Source organism: Arachis ipaensis, chromosome B09, assembly GCF_000816755.2.
Source record: "Arachis ipaensis cultivar K30076 chromosome B09, Araip1.1, whole genome shotgun sequence".
Lineage (NCBI taxonomy): Eukaryota > Viridiplantae > Streptophyta > Magnoliopsida > Fabales > Fabaceae > Arachis > Arachis ipaensis.
Genome location: NC_029793.2, coordinates 48,699,876 through 48,720,555, shown reverse-complemented (window position 1 = coordinate 48,720,555; position 20,680 = coordinate 48,699,876). Strand labels below are relative to the sequence as shown.

Here is a 20,680-nt window from a genome sequence, read left to right as displayed (position 1 = left end):
AAAATAGCTAAATTTAATTCACCTTGATTCTATTAGATGCCTTGATATGTTTGTTAAGTGATTTAAGGTTTAGGAGGCAAAGATTGGATCAAGGGAATGAAGAAAGAAAGCATGAAAAGTTGGAGAACTCATGAAGAAATGGAAGAACCGGAAAGCTGTCAAGCGGACCTCTTCGCACTTAATCGGCCATAACTTGAGCTACAGAGGTCCAAAAGATGCGGTTCTAGTTGGGTTGGAAAGCTAACATCCGGAGCTTCGAAACAATATAAGATTTGCCATAGTTGCATCGCTCATAAGGGCGCGCACGCGCACAGTACGCGGACGCGCTGTTGGTGGCACATGACTCACTTAATGCAACACGTGGCCAGCGATTTTAGAAGCCTTGTAGGCCCAATCCAACTCATTTCTGATGCTATTTAAGCCAAGGATTGAAGAGGAATCAATATACCTTAATCATTAGTCATAGTTTTTAGCCTAGTTTTAGGAGTGAGAGTTAGTTTCTAGAGAGAGAAAAAATCCAATCATCAATCATGATAGCCCGATCTATAGTAACTTCAGACCGGTTGCTAGTGGGAATGATTGAGCGTTGGATGAACTCCAACCATCCCCTAGCCACGGGCTTGAGGTCATGCCTTCTTAGTTGAACTGGCTTTCCTCTTGAATTTCTCTTCCATTGAGCACCCTCTTCACAAATGTTTATGAGGACTTAGTCCAACCTTTGATCAAAGTTGACCCTTCTAGTGTAGGGGCGTGCATCTACTTGCATCATGGGCAAGTTGAATGCTAACTTTACATTATTCGAACTGAAATCTAAGTATTTCCTCCGAACCATTGTGAGCCAATTCCTTGGGTCCAGGTTCACACTTTGATCATGGTTCTTGGTGATCCATGCATTGGCATAGAACTCTTGAACCATTAAGATCCCGACTTGTTGAATGGGGTTGTGAAAATTTTCCAACCTCTTCTTCGAATCTCATGTCGGATCTCCGTATATTCACCCTTTTTGAGCTTGAAGGGGACCTCGGGGATCACCTTCTTCTTGGCCACAACTTCATAGAAGTGGTCTTCATGTACCCTTGAGATGAATCTTTCCATCTTCCATGACTTGGAGGTGGAAGCTTTTGCCTTCTCTTTCCTCTTTCTAGAGGTTTCTCCAGCCTTTGGTGCCATAAATGGTTATGGAAAAACAAAAAGCTTTAGCTTTTCCCACACCAAACTTAGAAGGTTTGCTCGTCCTCGAGAAAAAGAAGAAAAAAATAGTAGAAGAAGAGGAAATAGAGGAGATGGAGGGGGGTTTTGTGGTTCATCCAAGGTGGTGAGTAGTGTGTATGTTGTGTGAAAATGAAGGAGTGAAGATGGGTTTATATAGGAGTGAAAATAGGGGTAGGGTTCGGCCATGTATGGGTGGGTTTGGGAGGGAAAGTGGTTTGAATGTGAATGGTGAGGTGGGGTTTTATGATGGATGAATGTGGATTGGTGAAGAGATTATGCAGAAGAGGGTAGGATTTGATAGGTGAGGGGTTTTTGGGGAAGAGGTATTAAGGTGATTGGTGAAGGGTATTTGGGGAAGGGAGTTGTGGGAAAATGTGAAGAAGAAAGAGAGAGATGAGGTAAGTAGGGATCCTGTGGGGTCCACAGATCCTGAGGTGCCAAGGATTTCTCATCCCTGCACCATGTTGGCGTGTAAATGCCCCCTTGATTGCCAATCCTGGCGTTAAACGCCAGGTTGCTGCTCATTTCTGGCATTTAACGCCAGCTTTTCTCCCCTTTCTGGCGTTTAAACGCCAGCTCTGTGCCCTTTTCTGGCGTTAAACGCCAGCTCTGTGCCCCTTTCTGGTGTTAAACGCCCAGAATGGTGCCAGACTGGGCGTTTAACGCCTATTCTGCTACCCTTACTGGCGTTTAAACGCCAGTAAGTTTCTCCTCTAGGGTGTGCTATTTTCAATACTGTTTTTCATTCTGTTTTTGCCTTTTCAGTTGTTTTTGTGACTTCACATGATCATCAACCTACAGAAAACATAAAATAACAATGGAAAATAAATAGATATAATAAAATTAGATTGCCTCCCAACAAGTGCTTCTTTAATGTTAATAGCTTGATAGTGGGCTCTCATGGAGCCTCACAGATACTCAGAGCATTTTAATGGCCTCCCAACACCAAACTTAGAGTTTGAATGTTGGGGCTCTATTTGACTCTGCATTGAGAGAAGCTTTTCATGCTTCCTCTCCATGACCACAGAGGGAGATCCTAGAGCTTTAAACCCAAGGGAGTCTTCATTCACTTGAAGGATCAATTCTCCTCTGTCAACATCAATCACAGCTTTTGATGTGGCTAGGAAGGGTCTGCCAAGGATGATGGATTCATCAATGCACTTTCCAGTGTCTAGGATTATGAAATCAGCAGGGATGTAGTGGTGTTCAACTTTTACCAAGACATCCTCTACAAGTGCATAAGTCTATTTCCTTGAATTGTCTGCCATTTCTAGTGAGATTCTTGTAGCTTGTACCTCAAGGATCCCTAGCTTCTCCAACACAGAGAGAGGCATGAGGTTTATACTTGACCCTAGGTCACATAGAGCCTTCTCAAAGGTCATAGTGCCTATGGTACAAGGTATTGAAAATTTTCCAGGATCCTGTCTCTTCTTAGGTAATCTCTGCCTAGTCAAGTCATCCAGTTCTTTGGTGAGCAAGGGGGGTTTATCCTCCCAAGTCTCATTACCAAATAACTTTGGCATTTAGCTTCATAATTGCTCCAAGGTACTTAGCAACTTGCTCTTCAGTAACATCTTCATCCTCTTCAGAGGAAGAATACTCATCAGAGCTCATGAATGGCAGAAGTAAATTCAATGGTCTCTGTATGAGCCTCAGATTCCCATGGTTCCTCATTAGGGAACTCCTTGGAGGCCAGTGGACGTCCATTGAGGTCTTCCTCAGTGGAAATCACTGCCTTTCCCTCCTCTATGCATTCGGCCATGTGGGACGTGTTTATGGCCTTGCATTCTCTCTTTGGGTTTTCTTCTGTATTGCTTGGGAGAGTACTAGGAGGGAGTTTAGTAACTTTCTTACTCAGCTGACCCACTTGTGCCTCCAAATTTCTAATAGAGGACCTTGTTTCAGTCATGAAACTTTGAGTAGTTTTAATTAGATCAGAGACTATGGTTGCTAAGTCAGAGTGGCTCTGCTTAGAATTCTCTGTCTGTTGCTGAGAAGATGATGGAAAAGGCTTGCTATTGCTAAACCTATTTCTTCCACCATTACTGTTGTTAAGCCTTGTTGAGGCCTCTGTTGGTCCTTCCATGAGAGATTTGGATGATTTTTCCATGAAGGATTATAGGTGTTTCCATAGGGTTCTCCCATGTAATTCACCTCTTCCATTGCTGGGTTCTCAGGATCATAAGCTTCTTCTTCAGATGAAGCTTCTTTGGTACTGCCTGTTGCTGCTTACATGCCAGACAGACTCTGAAAAATCATATTGACTTGCTGAGTCAATATTTTGTTTTGAGCCAATATGGCATTCAGAGTATCAATCTCAAGAACTCCTTTCTTCTGATTTGTTCCATTATTCACAGGATTCCTTTCAGAAGTGTACATGAATTGGTTATTTGCAACCATTTCAATGAGTTTCTGAGCTTCTGCAGGCGTCTTCTTCAGATGAAGAGATCCTCCAATAGAGCTGTCCAATGACATCTTGGACAGTTCAGACAGACCATCATAGAAGATACCTATGATGCTCCATTCCGAAAGCATGTCAAAAGGACACCTTCTGATCAATTGCTTGTATCTTTCCCAAGCTTCATACAGGGATTCACCTTCCTTCTGTCTGAAAGTATGGACTTCCACTCTAAGCTTACTCAATTTTTAAGGTGGAAAGAATTTGGCCAGAAAAGCACTGACCAGCATTTCCCAAAAGTTCAGGCTTTCCTTAGGTTGTGAATCCAACCATATTCTAGCTCTGTCTCTTATAGCAAAAGAAAAAAGCATAAGCCTGTAGACCTCGGGATCAACCCCATTGGTCTTGACAGTGTCACAGATTTGCAAGAATTCAGCCAAAAACTGATGAGGATCTTCCAATGGAAGTCCATGAAACTTGCAATTCTGTTGCATTAGAGAAACTAATTGAGGCTTAAGCTCAATGTTGTTTGCTCCAATGGTAGGAATTGAGATGCTTCTCCCATAGAAGTCGGGAGTAGGTGCAGTAAAGTCACCAAGCACCTTCTTTGCATTGTTGGTATTGTTGTTATTTTCGGCTGCTATGGCTTCTCCTTGTTTGAAAATTTCTGTTAGGTCCTCTCCAGAGAGTTGTGCGTTAGCTTCTCTTAGCTTTCTCTTCAAGGTCCTTTCAGGTTCAGGATCAGCTTCAACAAGAATGCTTTTGTCCTTGCTCCTGCTCATATGAAAGAGAGAAGAAAAAAATATGGAATCCTCTATGTTACAGTATAGAGATTCCTTGAGATGTCAGAGAAAAAGAAGAATAGAAGGAGGAGGTAGAGAGGGGAGAATTCGAACTTATAGAGAGAGTCTGAATTGCTGATAGTGGAGGAGTGTTAGTCCTTAAATAGAAGGACGTGAGAAGAGGGGAAGACTTTTCGAAAAAAAATGTTTTTAATTAAAAGAAATTTTGAAAAATTGATTGATGATTTTCGAAAACTAAAATTGAGAAAGAAATTAAGTGATTTTGAAATTAGAAATCAAAAAGATATGATTGAAAATCATTTTTTTTGAAAAAGATGTGGTTGAGAAGATATGATTGAGAAAATATGGTTTTAAAAAGATATGATTGACAAACAATTAAAAAGATTTGATTTTAAAATTAATGACTTGGCTAACAAGAAATTTAAAAGATATGATTCATATATTAAACCTTTCTTAACAAGAAAGTAACACACTTGAAATTTTTGAATCAAATCATTAGTTGTTAGCAAGTATTTTCGAAAATAGTAAAAATAATGGAAAGAATTTGATTTTGAAAAGATATGATTGAAAAGATATGATTTGAAAAATATTTGATTTTGAAAAATTATGAAAATTTGAAAAAGATTTGAATTAAAAACAAAATCTTCCCTCCTGTGTCATCCTGGCGTTAAACGCTCAGAATGGTATCCATTCTGGCGTTTAACGCCCAGCCAGGTACCCTGGCTGGCGTTTAAACGCCAGTTTTCCTTCCTCACTGGGCGTTTTGAACGCCCAGCTTTTTCTATGTAATTCCTCTGCTGCATGTTCTGAATTTTCAATTCTCTGTATTATTGACTTAAAAAGACATAATTTTGAAAAAAAAAATTGAATTTTTGATGATGAGAAAGAAAACAACAGAATGAAACTAAACATGAAAAATCAATATCAAAACAAATAATGCATGCAAGATACCAAACTTAGAAGTTTGTATACTAGGGACAATAACAATTTGAAAATACATGTGAAAAATAACAAAAGACACCAAACAGAAGAATTTAAAGATCAGAACAAAGAAAATCATCAAGAACAACTTGAAGATCAATGAAGAACACAAGAACATACTTTCAAAAAATGCAAGAAGAATAAAGACATGCAATTGACACCAAACTTAAAAATTGACACTAAACTCAAACAGGAAACACAAATTTTTTGGTTTTTATGATTTTATTAATTTTTTTGGTTTTTTTGAAAATTATTTTGGAAAAGAAAATAGAGACATTCAAAATTTTTTAATAAGAATTCCAGGAATCATGAAATGTTAGTCTAAAGCTTTAGTCTAAAAAGATTAGACATGGCTAGCCAAGCTTCAGCAGACATTACATACAACAGACAAATTGATGGGAATCAATTAGATCCTGTGATGATGAAAGTACCATCTAAAACTCTAGAATTCATTCTTAAAAATTCTGAAGAATAAAATAAAGTTATCTAATCTAAGCAATAAGATAAACCGTCAGTTGTCAAAACTCAAACAATCCCCGGCTATGGCACCAAAAACTTGGTGCACGAAATTGTGATCATCAATGGCGCCAACAACTTGGTACGCACAATTGTAATCTCAACTCTTTATCACAACTCCGCACAACTAACCAGCAAGTGCACTGGGTCGTCCAAGTAATAAACCTTATGTGAGCAAGGGTCGATCCCACGGAGATTGTCGGCTTGAAGCAAGCTATGGTCATCTTGTAAATCTCAGTCAGGCGGATTCAAATGGTTATGGAGAATTGATAATTAAAAGATGAATAAAATATAAAATGAGATAGAGATACTTATGTAATTCATTGGTGAGAATTTCAGATAAGCGTATGAAGATGCTTTGTTCCTTCTGAACCTCTGCTTTCCTATTGTCTTCATCCAATCATTCATACTCCTTTCCATGGCAAGCATTATTTTGGGTTTCACCGTTGTCAATGGCTACCTCCCGTCCTCTCAGTGAAAATGGTCCAAATGTGCTGTCACCGCACGGCTAATCAGCTGTTGGTTCTCGATCATGTTGGAATAGGATCCATTGATCTTTTTGCGTCTGTCACTATGCCCAACACTCGCGAGTTTGAAGCTCGTCACAGTCATCCCTTCCCAGATCCTACTCGGAATACCACAGACAAGGTTTAGACTTTTCGGATCTCAGGAATGGCCGCCAATAATTCTAGCCTATACCACGAAGGTTCTAATCTTAGATTAGAAACCCAAGAGATACACATTCAAGCTTGTTTGCATGTAGAACGGAAGTGGTTGTCAGGCACGCATTCATAGGTGAGAATGGTGATAAGTGTCACATAATCATCACATTCATCATGTTCTTGAGTGCAAATGAATATCTTGGAGAAGAAATAGACTTGAGTTGAATAGAAAAACAATAGTACTTTGCATTATGAGGAACAGCAGAGCTCCACACCCTAATCTATGGGGTGTAGAAACTCCACCGTTGAAAATACATAAGAACAAAAGGTTTAGGCATGGCCATGAGGCCAGCCCCAAACGTGAAGATACAAGTTCGAAAGGTGAAAAAGTGTGTGAAATATAGTAGTAAAAGGTCCTATTTATAGAAAACTAGTAACCTAGGGTTTACAGAAATGAGTAAATAATGCAGAAATCCACTTCCGGACCCACTTGATGCGTGCTTGGGCTGAGCATTGAAGCTTTCACATGTAGAAACGTTTCTTGGAGTTAAACGCCAGCTTTGGTGCCAGTTTGGGCGTTTAACTCCAGCTTTTATGCCAGTTCTGGCGTTTTGACGCTAGAATTTCCATGCTGACTTAGAATGCCGGTTTGGGCCATCAAATCTCGGGCAAAGTATGAACTATTATATATTGCTGGAAGGCCCAGGATGTCTACTTTCCAACGCAATTAAGAACGCGCTAATTGGGCTTTTGTAGCTCCAGAAAATCCACTTCGAGTGCAGGGAGGTCAGAATCCAACAGCATCTGTAGTCCTTTTTCAGCCTCTGAATCAGATTTTTGCTCAGGTCCCTCAATTTCAGCCAGAAAATACCTGAAATCACAGAAAAACACACAAACCCATAGTAAAGTCCAGAAATATGATTTTTAATTAAAAACTAATAAAAATATAATAAAAAGTGACTAAAACATATTAAAAGCATACTAAAAACAATGCCAAAAAGCGTATAAATTATCCGCTCATCATTAAGCATTACATTGTTTCCTAGGGAGACGATCCGGAGTCCAAATACTTCGGTTATTAATTCATTGGAGTTTGTTACTTGTGACAAAACCAAAAAATTTTTGATTGGGAGGATTGTTTGTTGGTGTAGAACTATACTTGCAACGAGAATTCATTTGAGGAAATTCTATACCATCAAAGATTTTTCTCATCAAAATGGCGCCGTTGCCGGGGATACACAATGGTGCTATGTTATTGGCTATTGTATATATTGTGAATAGCTTGAATTTTGGGTTGTTTGCTAGTTTTTGCTAGTTAGGATTTTATTTTCTTTGTTTCTTATTAATCTTTGTTTTTATTTTCTCTTTCACTATGAATTCTCATCCTTTTGGCTATGAGTGTAGTTCAAACTATGTTGTAGGAAATGGAAGCTCCAATGAGAATATACATCAAGGATTTGGAAATCAAGGATGGGAGAAATCCCAAGCTTATGAACAACCTTCATGGCAACAACCTCCCACGAACTCTTATGGGTATAATCCTGATCCTAATGTGTATCAACCAACGTGTGTGATGACCCTCATTGTGGTTGTCAACCACAATCATCATATGCATGTGATCCCACTCCTCAATATAGCCATACACCATACTCACAAGTCTCACACCACTATTCAACTCCATATGACCATAACTCATACACACCATATCAACCACTATATGAACCACATCTAGAACAACCACCATCCCAATACCAATACTCCCAAGAACCACAAATTCTACATACACCACCTCAAGAATTCCACCAATATGAACCACCTTCCAACATCAACAATCTTCCCTCAAACACTGAACCCTATCTTCTACCACCACCTCCTGACGAAGCCTTCATATTAGAACTGAGAGACCTTGAATCTTGTATCTTAAGGCAACAAGAGGAGGATGAAACTAAGTTTAAGGAGCTAAGAGCAAGGATAGCTAGCATGGTAGAAGCCGTGACTCACCTAACATCCCACCTAAGCTCACGCACCCTAAGTAGAAGCCATTGTTGAATGTGGAAAAACAACCAAGGAGCTTGGTGAAGGAATGAACTTGAAGCTCCATGATGAGGAAGAAGAGTTGAAGCAAGAAGTGCAACAATAGGAGAAAATAGAGATTAGCGAACACAAGGAAGTAGTGGGTGGATGTTTGGGATATGCTGATCACATAAAGGATGTTAAAGAGGAGAGTAAAGTTGCGAAAGTAAACGGAGAGTTGAAGGAAATTGATCAAAAAGTGGACTCCATCACCAATGATTTTTTGCCCACATTGATCAATCCCTTTGACGACCTTGTTGAGCCTTCTTCCAGTGGACTAGAAAGCAAGGTTGAGGAGGATGTGCAACCCCCAAGACCTATTGTAAGTGAAGAACTGGAAGAGGTGTTCCAAGCAACAGACCCTCCTATCTATGATGATTCCGCATCAACATGTGATCCTTTCGAGTTTAAAGAGCCCTTCCCCACAATGCTTAGACTTGATGATGAGGTAGACTTCACTAAACCTCCCATCTATGATTAGAGTGATGGGGAAGAGATAAAAGTAATTGGAAAAGAAGAATGTGAACTTGAAGAAGCCTGGCAAGAGGAGAAACTTGAAAAATCTTACCAAGTGGTGGAAACCTCTAGAAGAGGATGGATGTCCAATCCTTCGCTTGAGTGGTAAAACTTCTAACTCTCAGCTTTATTATCCCACTTGAGTATGGTTTGCTTGAAATGGATGGCCAACTTAGGGCATTTTGCGGGATTAAGCGAAAGAGGAGGATGTTTAGTGGTTGGCGTTGTAAATCTAGACTCATTATGGTTGGAAGCTCAAAATTGAAGAGCATGGATTGGTGTAATGCTCAATTAAATGGGTCTAGGAGGATAGTTTGGTGCGTTCATGAGAATTCTGCTTTCTCGTCACCCGGACGGAATCAAGGCAATCAACTAGAAGACGGGTGCAAAAACAAAGTATGGGATCCTGGATCACATCATAGCAATCAATTTTGGGAGCTCATATTTTGGAGAGAACTTCACCAAAGCTTGGTGAAGAAGGTTGGAACTTCTGACAACCGATTGAAAAACAAGCATTCTTAGAGGTTCAAGGATGGATACAAGCATAAGCCACCTTGATAAGGAGCCTCCCAAATGTCCAACTTAAGGACTTAAACTAAAAGTGCTTGGTGGGAGACACCCCACCATGGTAAACTCTTTCCATTCTCTTGTAGATATAATGAATGAATGAATTGGGTTCCATTGTATATAATTTCTTTATGTCTTAGAATATTTTGTTTTGCTTGCTAAGATGTCTATACATTCTATGCTTAATTAGGGATGATTCTCTGAATTTGAATTTTTGCTTGGATTACAAGTTTCCTAAATTTGTTTGAAAAATCCCCAATATTTCAAAATGTGCTTGATTTTACATCTTAGCTAGTCCGGAGTCCAAATACTTCGGTTATTAATTCATTGGGGTTTGTTACTTATGACAAAACCAAAAAATTTTTTATTGGGAGGATTGTTTGTTGGTGTAGAACTATACTTGCAATGAGAATTCATTTGAGGAAATTCTATACCATCAAAGATTTCTCTCATCAAAATGGCGTCGTTGCCGGGGATCGAACCCGGGTCGTCCGCGTGACAGGCGGAAATACTTACCACTATACTTACCACTATACTAGAGTCCTAGAGGAGATTGGGAGGATTATGAGTTTTTTTTATGCTCATAAAAAAAACCAGCCATGCGCAAGCGCACAGTGCGCGCGCGCGTCGGCTGTGCGTTTTAGTTTTCTGGGCAAGGGCCAGAGAGTTGTGCCACTTTTAGGCCAACTCTGTGCCTCGACCCACGCGGACGCACGCTGTACGCATCCGCGCCCCTTCGTGTTTCACTAACCCATGCGTTGGCGCACTTGGCGCCTCCGCGCCCATTCCTTAAGCTTGAACCATCCACGCGAACGCGCACAGTGTGCGCACGCGTCGATGCATTTTAGCATTACCCAGGTCAACGGACCCGAGAGTTATGCCAACTCTGGGCCCCTTTTGTGCCTCTGGCCCAGCACACCCGTGCGGACGCGCACCGTACGCATCCGCGCCCGTCGCCAATTGTCTTATCTACGCGCGAGCACATATGGCGCTTCCGCGCCACTTCCTTATTTTCTCACCCACGCGGACGCGCACGGTGCGCGCACGCGCGGATTCAAATTTTTACTTACCCCAAGGACGCAAAGCCCTAACGCATTCGCGCAACCCCCTTTCATCCCTCTCATATCCAATGTTCCATTTCTCCCTCCATTGCCAACCATCACCCTCGCAACCACCAGCCTTCCTCCGGCGAGCATCCCGGCACACACCACCGCTGTCATCGCCGTGCACCCTCTTCACTCTCTCTCTCTCTCTCTCACTCAATCCTCTCTGCTCGGTTCTCTCTCACAGCGCCCCCGCTCCGCTACCAAGAAACCGCGACGCCATTGTCGCCGGAGTAGGCATCGCCGTTGGCAGCACCACCTTGTTACCTCCTCTGCCATTTTCTCCAATTTTCGCTTCTGCTCTGCTTACAGGTTTCACAACCTGAACCTCTACTCTATCTTTCTCTTACTTCTTATTGTTAATATTAGTATAGTTAGATTAGTTAGTTAGTTTAGTGTACTTAGGTGGTTAGCGAACCTGGGCTGAGTAGTGGATTTAGGTTTATCTGAATTTTTGCTGCTGTGTGAAATTGCTCTGTTTCCTTGATTTGTTCTGAGCCCATTTAATATGTGGTGCTGTGTTTTAAGCCATGAGTTTTGGTCATTGTCCCAAGAAAGAATGGTATCTATTGCTAACTGAATTGATCTATATTGCTTACTGCTGTTTGTGCTGCTTGTTGGCTTACATACCTCTTTTCATATGAATTCACTTCTGGCTTCTGTTTGTGATTGTTACTAAGTTTATATGAAATTGACTTGATTATCTGAATTTGAAAAATAGCCAATTTGCTGCCGAAATACTGCTGAATTTTTCCTAAACCATATTTCATGAAGTAACATTATTTTGATGGGTGTAACAAACTTCTATTTGATGATTTCTGTATCAATTATAATTTTGTTGCCTAAATGGTTTTAGAAAATCCTCAAGGGCATGTTTACTGGTTTTTGGTCATGCTTCTAATACTCTTTACTTGCTTGCAATGATAACTTGTTATATGCATTGCATGATTGAGTAAACTCTCAGATTGACCATGAAATTGGTCTTCATTTGAATTTGAGCCCAATTTGCTTACTTTCACAAGGTTGATGGTTTCTTCTACCTGTGTGGCTAATGTGATTCATTTTCTCTACGCCCAAATTACCTTTAGTCACATGGCACATATAATTTTCAACCCTTATTCAACTTTGTGACATTCATGGCTCGCTGAAATTTGGTGTTTGAATTTCACTTATGTGCATTGTTCACTGTAATTCTTATTTCACCAACACCACTAGTGATCTTTACATTGATTGATGGTCTGTTTCATATTAGTTGCTTTCCGGCTATATCATATTTCATCATCAATGACTTGATGCATTTCATGATTGTGAATGCGTTTACATTCCTTTCGACTTGAGTCGGTAACCACCATATCACTGATTTTTCAACTAATCTCTAACTCTAACTTGTTTAACCAACTAACTTCTTTTGGTTTTCAACTTAACTCTTTTGATCAATATTTTGGAATTGGTGTTTTCTAGGCTTAGTAAACAAGTAATGTGCAAATGTGGTTTAAATTCTTGGTTTGAAATTTGATTTGAATTCTGAATTCTGTTGCTTGCTTTCCAAGAAATCTCTTTACTATATTCACTTCATGAATATGCTTTACTTTGAGTGCTTTATATCTGCTTGGCTATCTGCTTATATTGTATCATCTCTGTTTTTCAGGATGTCAGACAAAGGAAAGGCTATAGCCACTACTTCTAAGAAGAGAAAGTGCTCTAAGGCTTCTACCCCTTCTCCCTATGCAAATTATGCTAAGAATCCGCTGAATGAGGTGGACAAGGAAAATCAACTGCTGCCACCCACTGACCCAATCAAATTCCCAAATCTTTACTGTGAACTTCGCTTCTCCAACTTCTGGAAGAAGAATCTAAACATTGAGAAAAAACTGCTCCTTCCCAATGATGTGAGGCGTGCCATTAACACCCGTATTCTAGAGTTAGGATTGGACTTTGTTGACAAAGATTTGGGGAGGGTAAACACTTCATAGGTGAGAGAATTTTATTACAACTTCTTCCGTGCTGCTCTTGACTCAGTTCAGCTGCAGGGTAGAGAGAATATGATCACTGAGGATGCTATTGGGGATGCACTGCTTTGCCACCATCGTCCTGATGAGATCTGCGCCTATAAGCAGGCAGAGGTAGCTATCTATTGCATGACATTTGACTATGAGGCACTTAAGCGTGTGATTGCAACACCTGATGCTCCCTGGGTGATGGATTATGGGAACAAGAAGCCCAAGGGGATGCGTTTCACCTATCTGTCGAGGGAGACTAAGACCTGACAGCATATCTTCGCCCACTATGTCTTCCCCACCACTCACTTCTCAGAGATTCCAATGGATATGCTGGTTCTGATTGGGTGTGTGATGGAGGGGAAGGAGGTTAACTTCCCCCGGCTGATCAGACAGAGTATATGGCACACGCATATCCGTGGCCTCCTGCCATTCCCTACGCTGGTCACCAGCATGATTGAGATGGCTGATGTTCTGTGGGAGGATGATGACGTGACACCACCACCCCCAGATGAGGACGACAAGGAGGTTACCATTCCATGGGGTGGGTGGGTGCATGAGAAGCCCGCACCCAAACTCCGTTCTCAAGCCAGAGTAGTGGAGGAGGCAGCTCAGCCCTCATCATCAGCAGCAGCAGCAGGACCCCCCTCTACTTCAGCAGCCGCAGCATCCTTACCACCATTACCAGCACCTAAGCCGACTTATCTATTGGTGCAGCACCTACTTTGCTTCATGGAGCGTCTCGAGCGTCATGTCATGCGACATCTCGACCACATCGACCAGGTGTTTGTATCACAGGGCATCGAGCTACCGCCGCTCCCAGACTCTCCCGCCTCCGACGAGCAGGATCAAGAAGAGGAGCATGGTGAGGAGCATGACGAGGCGCCGACTCATCAGGATGCACCACCAGAGACACAGGTCACCACTGAGGTCCAGCAGCCTCCTGAGGATCCACAGCCATAGCCAGTCCCAGTCCCACAGCCTGAGCCTGAGCCACGGCCCGGTGCGATTGTTGACCCCCATCCCGAGCTTCAGCAGTAGCATCGAGGACGATGCTTGATTCTAAAGTGTGAGGAGGTCACCATTCGTGACCGGTGTTTGCATTTATGTGGTAAACTTTCGGAGATCCATCTTTAGTTTCTACTACTTTATGTTATTTTGCACTTTATCTTTTAGATCATTTTGGGATTACTGTACATATTTGCTATTGTGGATACTTTTATTTTGGTAGTTGCACACTTTTATTATATATATATATATATGTTTTGCATCTTAGTTTTGATTGTGATTAGAAAAGTGTTTTGGGGTTGTAAAAAAAATCTAGTTAACCCTTTTTGTATAAGAATTGTGTTTTGATTGAAAAGGGGGTAAACTAGGGAAAATTTTTAAATTTTCTAAATCACAACATTGCATTAGAATAAGCTTAGTCAACATGATAGAAATTTCCAAGAAATTCATTTTTAGGGCACCACCCAATTGGTTGAAAAAAAAAATTTTAGAACTTGCTTGAATTATGCACTTGTGGATCATGTTTTGAGCAAAGAACACAAGCATGTGAGATTTGAGCCTAATTGTGTGGTTACATCATACATGACCACTTACTTTCATTCTTGTGTGCATTATTCTCTTCCTATGAGTGTAATCTTTGATTTGTTTGATTCTTTATGTCCATTATTTTGTGTATACATGCATTTATATGATTGAGACCATTGTTCAAATAGCTCACTTACCCAAATAGCTTACCTTTTATCTTCCATTGTTAGCCAATTTTGAGCCTATGCTTAACCCATTTGTTCATAATTGTAGCACATTACAAGCTTAAGTGAAAAACAATAAATGTCCCTTGTTTGGATCTTTGATTAGCTTAGGCTAGTGAGGGTGTTCATCATTAGAATATGGGAAAGTTGGGAACATTGGGTAGAGATAAAAGTGTGTTTATATTTTTATTGAAAAATTTTTAGGAATTAGGTACATACTCATGTATTAATCATGTGTAAACCATATGCATTGATGTTCTTGTATATATTTTAGTTTAAAAAAAATTGCAACAAAAAGGGAACAAAATGTCCCAAAGTTTAATGTTTCATAAATTCAATGCATATGTGTGGTAATCAAAAAGGAAATGCATGAGTGTGTGAAAAAGTGAAGAATGGATAGCTAGGTTTGTTTAGATTTGTTTAGGTTGTCATAGGTTAGGTGGTAAGTTAAGTTAATCAAAGATTCGAATTTCAAGCTCACTTGACCATATGCATCCTACCTTGACCCTAACCCCATTACAACCTATGGAAAGTCCTCAAGACATTTGTATGCATGCATAAAGTAATTGTTGATTGTTAGATAAAAAACAAGTCTTGGAAAGCATGATTGGGGGAGAATTGAGTGAATCAACCCTATACACTTGAGTGCATAGAGCGGATACACATCCGGTGAGGGTTCGACCGCTCAATTACATGTTTCCACCCATGATCATCTTTTCTTGCAAGTTTGTGAACTCTTTCAAAGATTCAATCCAATTGTGGTTTGCTTTGATTGCTAATGCCGTAGCCCTTGTGCTTGCATGTATATTCTTGGAGATTGTTTTATTTTGACTAAGCCATTACATCATGAAAATAGATTGCATGTAGATAGATTGCATTTAGTTAGTTTGCATTGAATAAATGTGATACCCTTTGCTTCTTTCTTAATTTTAGCATGAGGACATGCTTAGTTTAAGTGTGGGGAGATTTGATAAACCCCGATTTCGTGGTTTACCTTGTGCTTATTTTGGGGGATTTTACCATCTTTTCCCACATTTATTCAATAAAATAGCATGGTTTTATAATTCTCCCTTGAATTGTGCTTAAGTGTAAAAACATGCTTTTTAGGCCCTAAATTGGTAATTTTGATTCACTTTGATTCCATTCGATGCCTTGATGTGTGTGTTGAGTGATTTCAGGTTTATAAGGCAAGTATTGGATGGAAGAAATGAGTAGAAAAGCATACAAAGGGGAGAATGCATGAAGAAACAAAGATTGGGAATGCATCAAAGGACACGCACGCGCACAAGGCGCACACGCGCAAAAGTAGTCTCGCTTATAGACGCGCACGTGTACATGCCGCGTCCACGCGGATGGAGAATTTGCCAATCGACACGCACACGCACATGGCGCGTACGCGCCGGTACTCTCACGTGGCCCACTTAAAGGCAAAACGCAGGGGGCGATTTCTGAGCTGCCCAGGCCTAAATCCAACTCGTTTCTGAGTGTATTTCATGCAGAATTGAAGTCCATGCAAAGGGGGAGCAATTAGTTTAGCCAACATGAGCCTTTAGTTAGTTTTCAAGAGAGAGAAGCTCCCTCTTCTCTCTAGAATTAGGTTAGGATTAGGTTAGATTGTCTTAAATCCATGTTTAATTACTTGATCTCATCTTGCTTCTTTTATGATACCTCATCTCTACATCTAGATTCTCTTAGTTGTAATGTTAATTTCTCATTTTACTCTCTTTTGTGATGATGAACCCATGTTGGATTTGGTTTACATTTAATGCAATTTTGATGTTGATGTTCTTTTATTGATGAATTGAATTGTGTTCTTACTTTTTTTGCACTTAGTAGTTGTTTTAGATTTTATTATTCTTGTAATTTATGATGTTTACTTCTATTGCACTCTATGTGTTTAACGAAATGTTCTCTTTAGTTTTTGAGTAGTTTTGTCAACTCTTGGTCTAAGCCGAGGGAATTGGGTAAACTTGAGTCATTGGGTATGATGGACTTGGTGATTTGAGAACCTTTGGTGATCAATTTGATACCCATTGACGCTAACCCACTACTAAGTTAATCAGTAGGTAGGTTGGGACTTAAGGGTGGATGTGATCAAACCTATTTGACATATTTCAAGTTTAGGAGTAAATATTACGTACTTAAAGCTTTTGGGAAGTAGACTTAATGGGTTGGTCTCTCACAATTATCAATATTTGGTTTGTTGACAAGGATGGTGATCTCAATTACCTTAGTCTTAGCCAAGAGTTCTTTATTACTTACCTTCTTTACTTACTTGCTTAATTTACTTTTCTTGCCAATTTACTTTTCTTGCCATCTCATGAACCAAAACCCCCATTTACCCCTTCATAGCCAATAATTAAGCATTACATTGTTTCCTAGGGAGACGACCCAGAGTCCAAATACTTCGGTTATTAATTCATTGGGATTTGTTACTTGTGACAAAACCAAAAAATTTTTTATTGGGAGGATTGTTTGTTGGTGTAGAACTATACTTGCAACGAGAATTCATTTGAGGAAATTCTATACCATCAAAGATTTCTCTCATCACTCCTCCCACCTTTGATTGTTCCATCCTTGGTGCATATCTTCATTATAATCTCCACGTCCTACAACATAGTTGTAACCAAACTCATAGCCAAAAGGGTGAGAATTCATAGTGAAAAGATAAAAAAAAACCTAAAAAAACAAGGAGATAAAATCTAACTACTAACTCAAAGAAGCAAACCAACAAAAGAGCAACTATTCACAATATTTACATATATACAATAACCAATAATAAGGCACACATTTGCAACTCCCCGGCAACGGCGCCATTTTAATGAGCGAAAATTGCGTGTCGGTAAAGAATTTCACAAATGAAATCCCGTTGCAAGTATAGTTCTAAACCAACAAACAATTTCTCAATCAAAAATTTGTTTGTTACAAGTACAAACCCCAATAAAAATAAAAACCGAAGTATTCAAACCTCGGGTCATCTCTCAAGGAATTGCAGGGAAGTGTTCTTATTATTGGTCATGGGACAAGTATTTGGGGTTTTGAATAAGAGACATAAAAGATAAATTGCAAGAAAGTAAATGAACTCAAATTATAAAAAGGTCTTGACAAGGGTTGATGGTTAATGATCTTTATCCTTGTTACTAACCACAAAAGGATAATTGTAAGGATCAATCTCATTAAGTCATCCTCTAACAAGTGAAGGAAAGTCAAATGAGCTACATCAATCCTAATCCATAAGTCCTAGCCACTCACTAATTAACTTAGTGGAAGCTAGAGTCAATGGACACCAATTATCAAGCACTTGGACATTAGCAACTCAAGTTCACCTAAGTTACCATCCCAAGCCAAGAACACAAAAATCTACTCTAACATCCTTCCAAGTATTTTATCAAACACTTGGAAGACATAAAAGAAAAGCAAGATAAAGTTGCAAGAAGTGCAAATCTATAACTACTAATTGCAAGGAAATTAACAATAACAACACAAATCAACAATAAAGAAAATCAAACATAAATTGCATTAAAGAAAAATAAAATAAACAAGAGTTCATCAACAACAAAGTAAACAATTACAAGGATTAAAATACTAAACTAGAGAAGCAAAGATAGAGGAACAAGAATTTGTAAAGGAAGAGCAAATCAAAACATGAATTAAACCTAGATCTAAGAAATCCTAATCTACATCTAACCTAATTTTAGAGAGAAGAGAGAGCTTCTCTCTCTAGAAAACTAACTAAAGTATGATCAAAACTCCACTATGTGCTCCCCCCTTGACTCCTCTTCAATTCTGCATGTAATAGGATCAGAAATGAGTTGGATTTGGGCCTGGAAAGCTCAGAAATCGTTCACAGTATTTTCACTTTAATGAGGTCACGTGCGAGCTGCGAATGAATTGGGGGTAATACTTAGAAGATCTTTATTTACAGTGAATAAATTCACCACCTTTGAAAAAAATTGTACCACTCATTTATAGGTGATAAACAAATTAAAAAATAATCAAATAATAAATGTCTATTACTACAAGAAAGTCATCAAATATTGTTAGATTTATCAAAAAAATTCATCGATAATCTGTTTATCGTCAGATTTAGTGGCAGAATAAATCCGATGGTAAAACTTTGCCGGTAATTATTTACCCCCGAATATTTTAAACCAACAAAATTCAAAATTTTATAATTTCTTATAATAACTTCTCTATAACTCACAAACAAGCTCAAAAAGAAATAATAATCAAGAATGCAACACAACACTTGAATTCTTGGAAGACTGAAGCCAGCACATCGAGACTAAAACCAGAAGATCACAACATTTATCAAATCTATGATTGCCATTTTGCATGCTTAATTTAATACAATAACAAATGCTAGTCTAGATTAAGAAAGATGTGACACACACAAACCCACACGCACGCACGCACGCACCCAATAACAAAATGTTAGTCTAGACTAAGAAAGATGTGACATATACACACGCGCGCGCACACACACATATATAATCGGCAATGCACCCCGAATCAATTGCCAATAACGCACAACCTGTGACCTTGGCGCGTTTCAATTAATTATCTTACCATCAGATTTTTCTCTCCTAAATTCGATGATAATGATTGCGCCAATTTTTCTTTTTTTTCCTCCAATTATTTTTGCGAATTTATCCTTGAAAAACCGAACTGACAGTAACTTTTTTACCCAACAAATTTATTGCAAAATCTGCCGATAAATCTGTCCGTAAATTCGCTGCTAACCTCTAACGGTATTCAGTGTTTTTCTTATCGTGTAGTACCCTATCATTAATAAGAGAATCAATTAATATCAAACAAATATCTTAATATCCTGTAACACTCTCTCAAATGCAAGTGACAACTTGAGTTTGTAACTTATTAAAAAAACAACAAAATAAGAAAATTGCACGAACTCAGAGAACATATGTAATTGTAAGAACTCAGAATGCAAAAAGAGCTGACAAAACTCAGGGTGCAGACAAAACTTCTAAAACTTTGGTGTTGTGAGAACTGTTGAAAAATTTAGGTATGGATGAAACTGCTAGAAAAACTCACGATACAGATGAAATTGTTGGAAAATTTTGAGTGCAGACAAAACTGTCAGAACTCGAGGTGTAAATCAAATTGCCAGAATGTACAGAACTGCCATAACTCAAAAAGCATACGAAACCGCAAAAACACAAAAAGATTGGTACTACTAGAGTGCTAGTGACAAATCAAGTATTAAAAAGGTGATTCAGTTGAGCTTATAACAACGAGGGCATAAAACAGACATTAAAAAAGAACTGAGACAAATAAAAAATAAGATAGCGGTAATGGTTGTGTCGCGATCAAAACATCAAAAAATAATCAAATAAAACGGATGGAAATATGAATAAAATTTTTTATTTATAGAGAAGTTGAGACAACACAATTTTAAAATGCTAAACAAAATATCATGACTTTAATATCATGTTAGAATTCATAATAATAATCAATAATAAATGTCAAATACATTTATCTATTGTTGTTGTGTGATGATTTTATGTAACATGATTCAAGATATCATCTGTTTGTAGATGATGAAGTGATGACCAAGTAAAAGGGAAATCAAATAATAAATATTTAATATCCTATCTTCAATAAGAATATCAATAATATCAATCTAATTAATAGGCAATTATATATCATAATATATGAAATACCTAATACTTGAAATACGAAATGACATTCTTAATTCTGTTCGATAGAATGTGTCTCCAATATCCCGAATGTATTATTAAATTGAGCAATGAAATAATTGAAAAATGTTCCATATATATAATTAATACTTAATAGAAACAACTTCTAATTAATCAGCATCACTTCAAGCATCAGAACCTGTTCTCATATATTTTTTGCAAACACATCCCTAATGATTTGCTTTGGAGCTGTGAGAAAGAACATACATGAAGTTAATTTTAGTACTAAAATAATGTTAAAGTGTTAAAGAAAACCTAAAAGTGAGAAGAAAAAAATTAAAGTACTAAAATTGACCATAAAAAATTATGATACTGATAATTTTAATAATAAAAAATAATTAATTTATAATTATAAAAAATAGATTCTGATAAATA

The 20,680-nt window shown here is 38.6% G+C and overlaps 1 protein-coding gene across 1 annotated transcript in view; it reads right to left on the bottom strand.

Annotated features, from left to right (window-relative positions):
* LOC107616730 (bifunctional 3-dehydroquinate dehydratase/shikimate dehydrogenase, chloroplastic-like) overlaps nt 20,277-20,680 on the bottom strand; it is a 15,176-nt gene continuing 14,772 nt past the window's right edge. Inside the window, exon 11 of the mRNA XM_016318664.2 lies at nt 20,277-20,494. Within this exon, the coding sequence (XP_016174150.1) occupies nt 20,451-20,494 (44 nt within the window). The 3' untranslated portion in view covers nt 20,277-20,450. The remainder of the gene's footprint in view (nt 20,495-20,680) is intronic.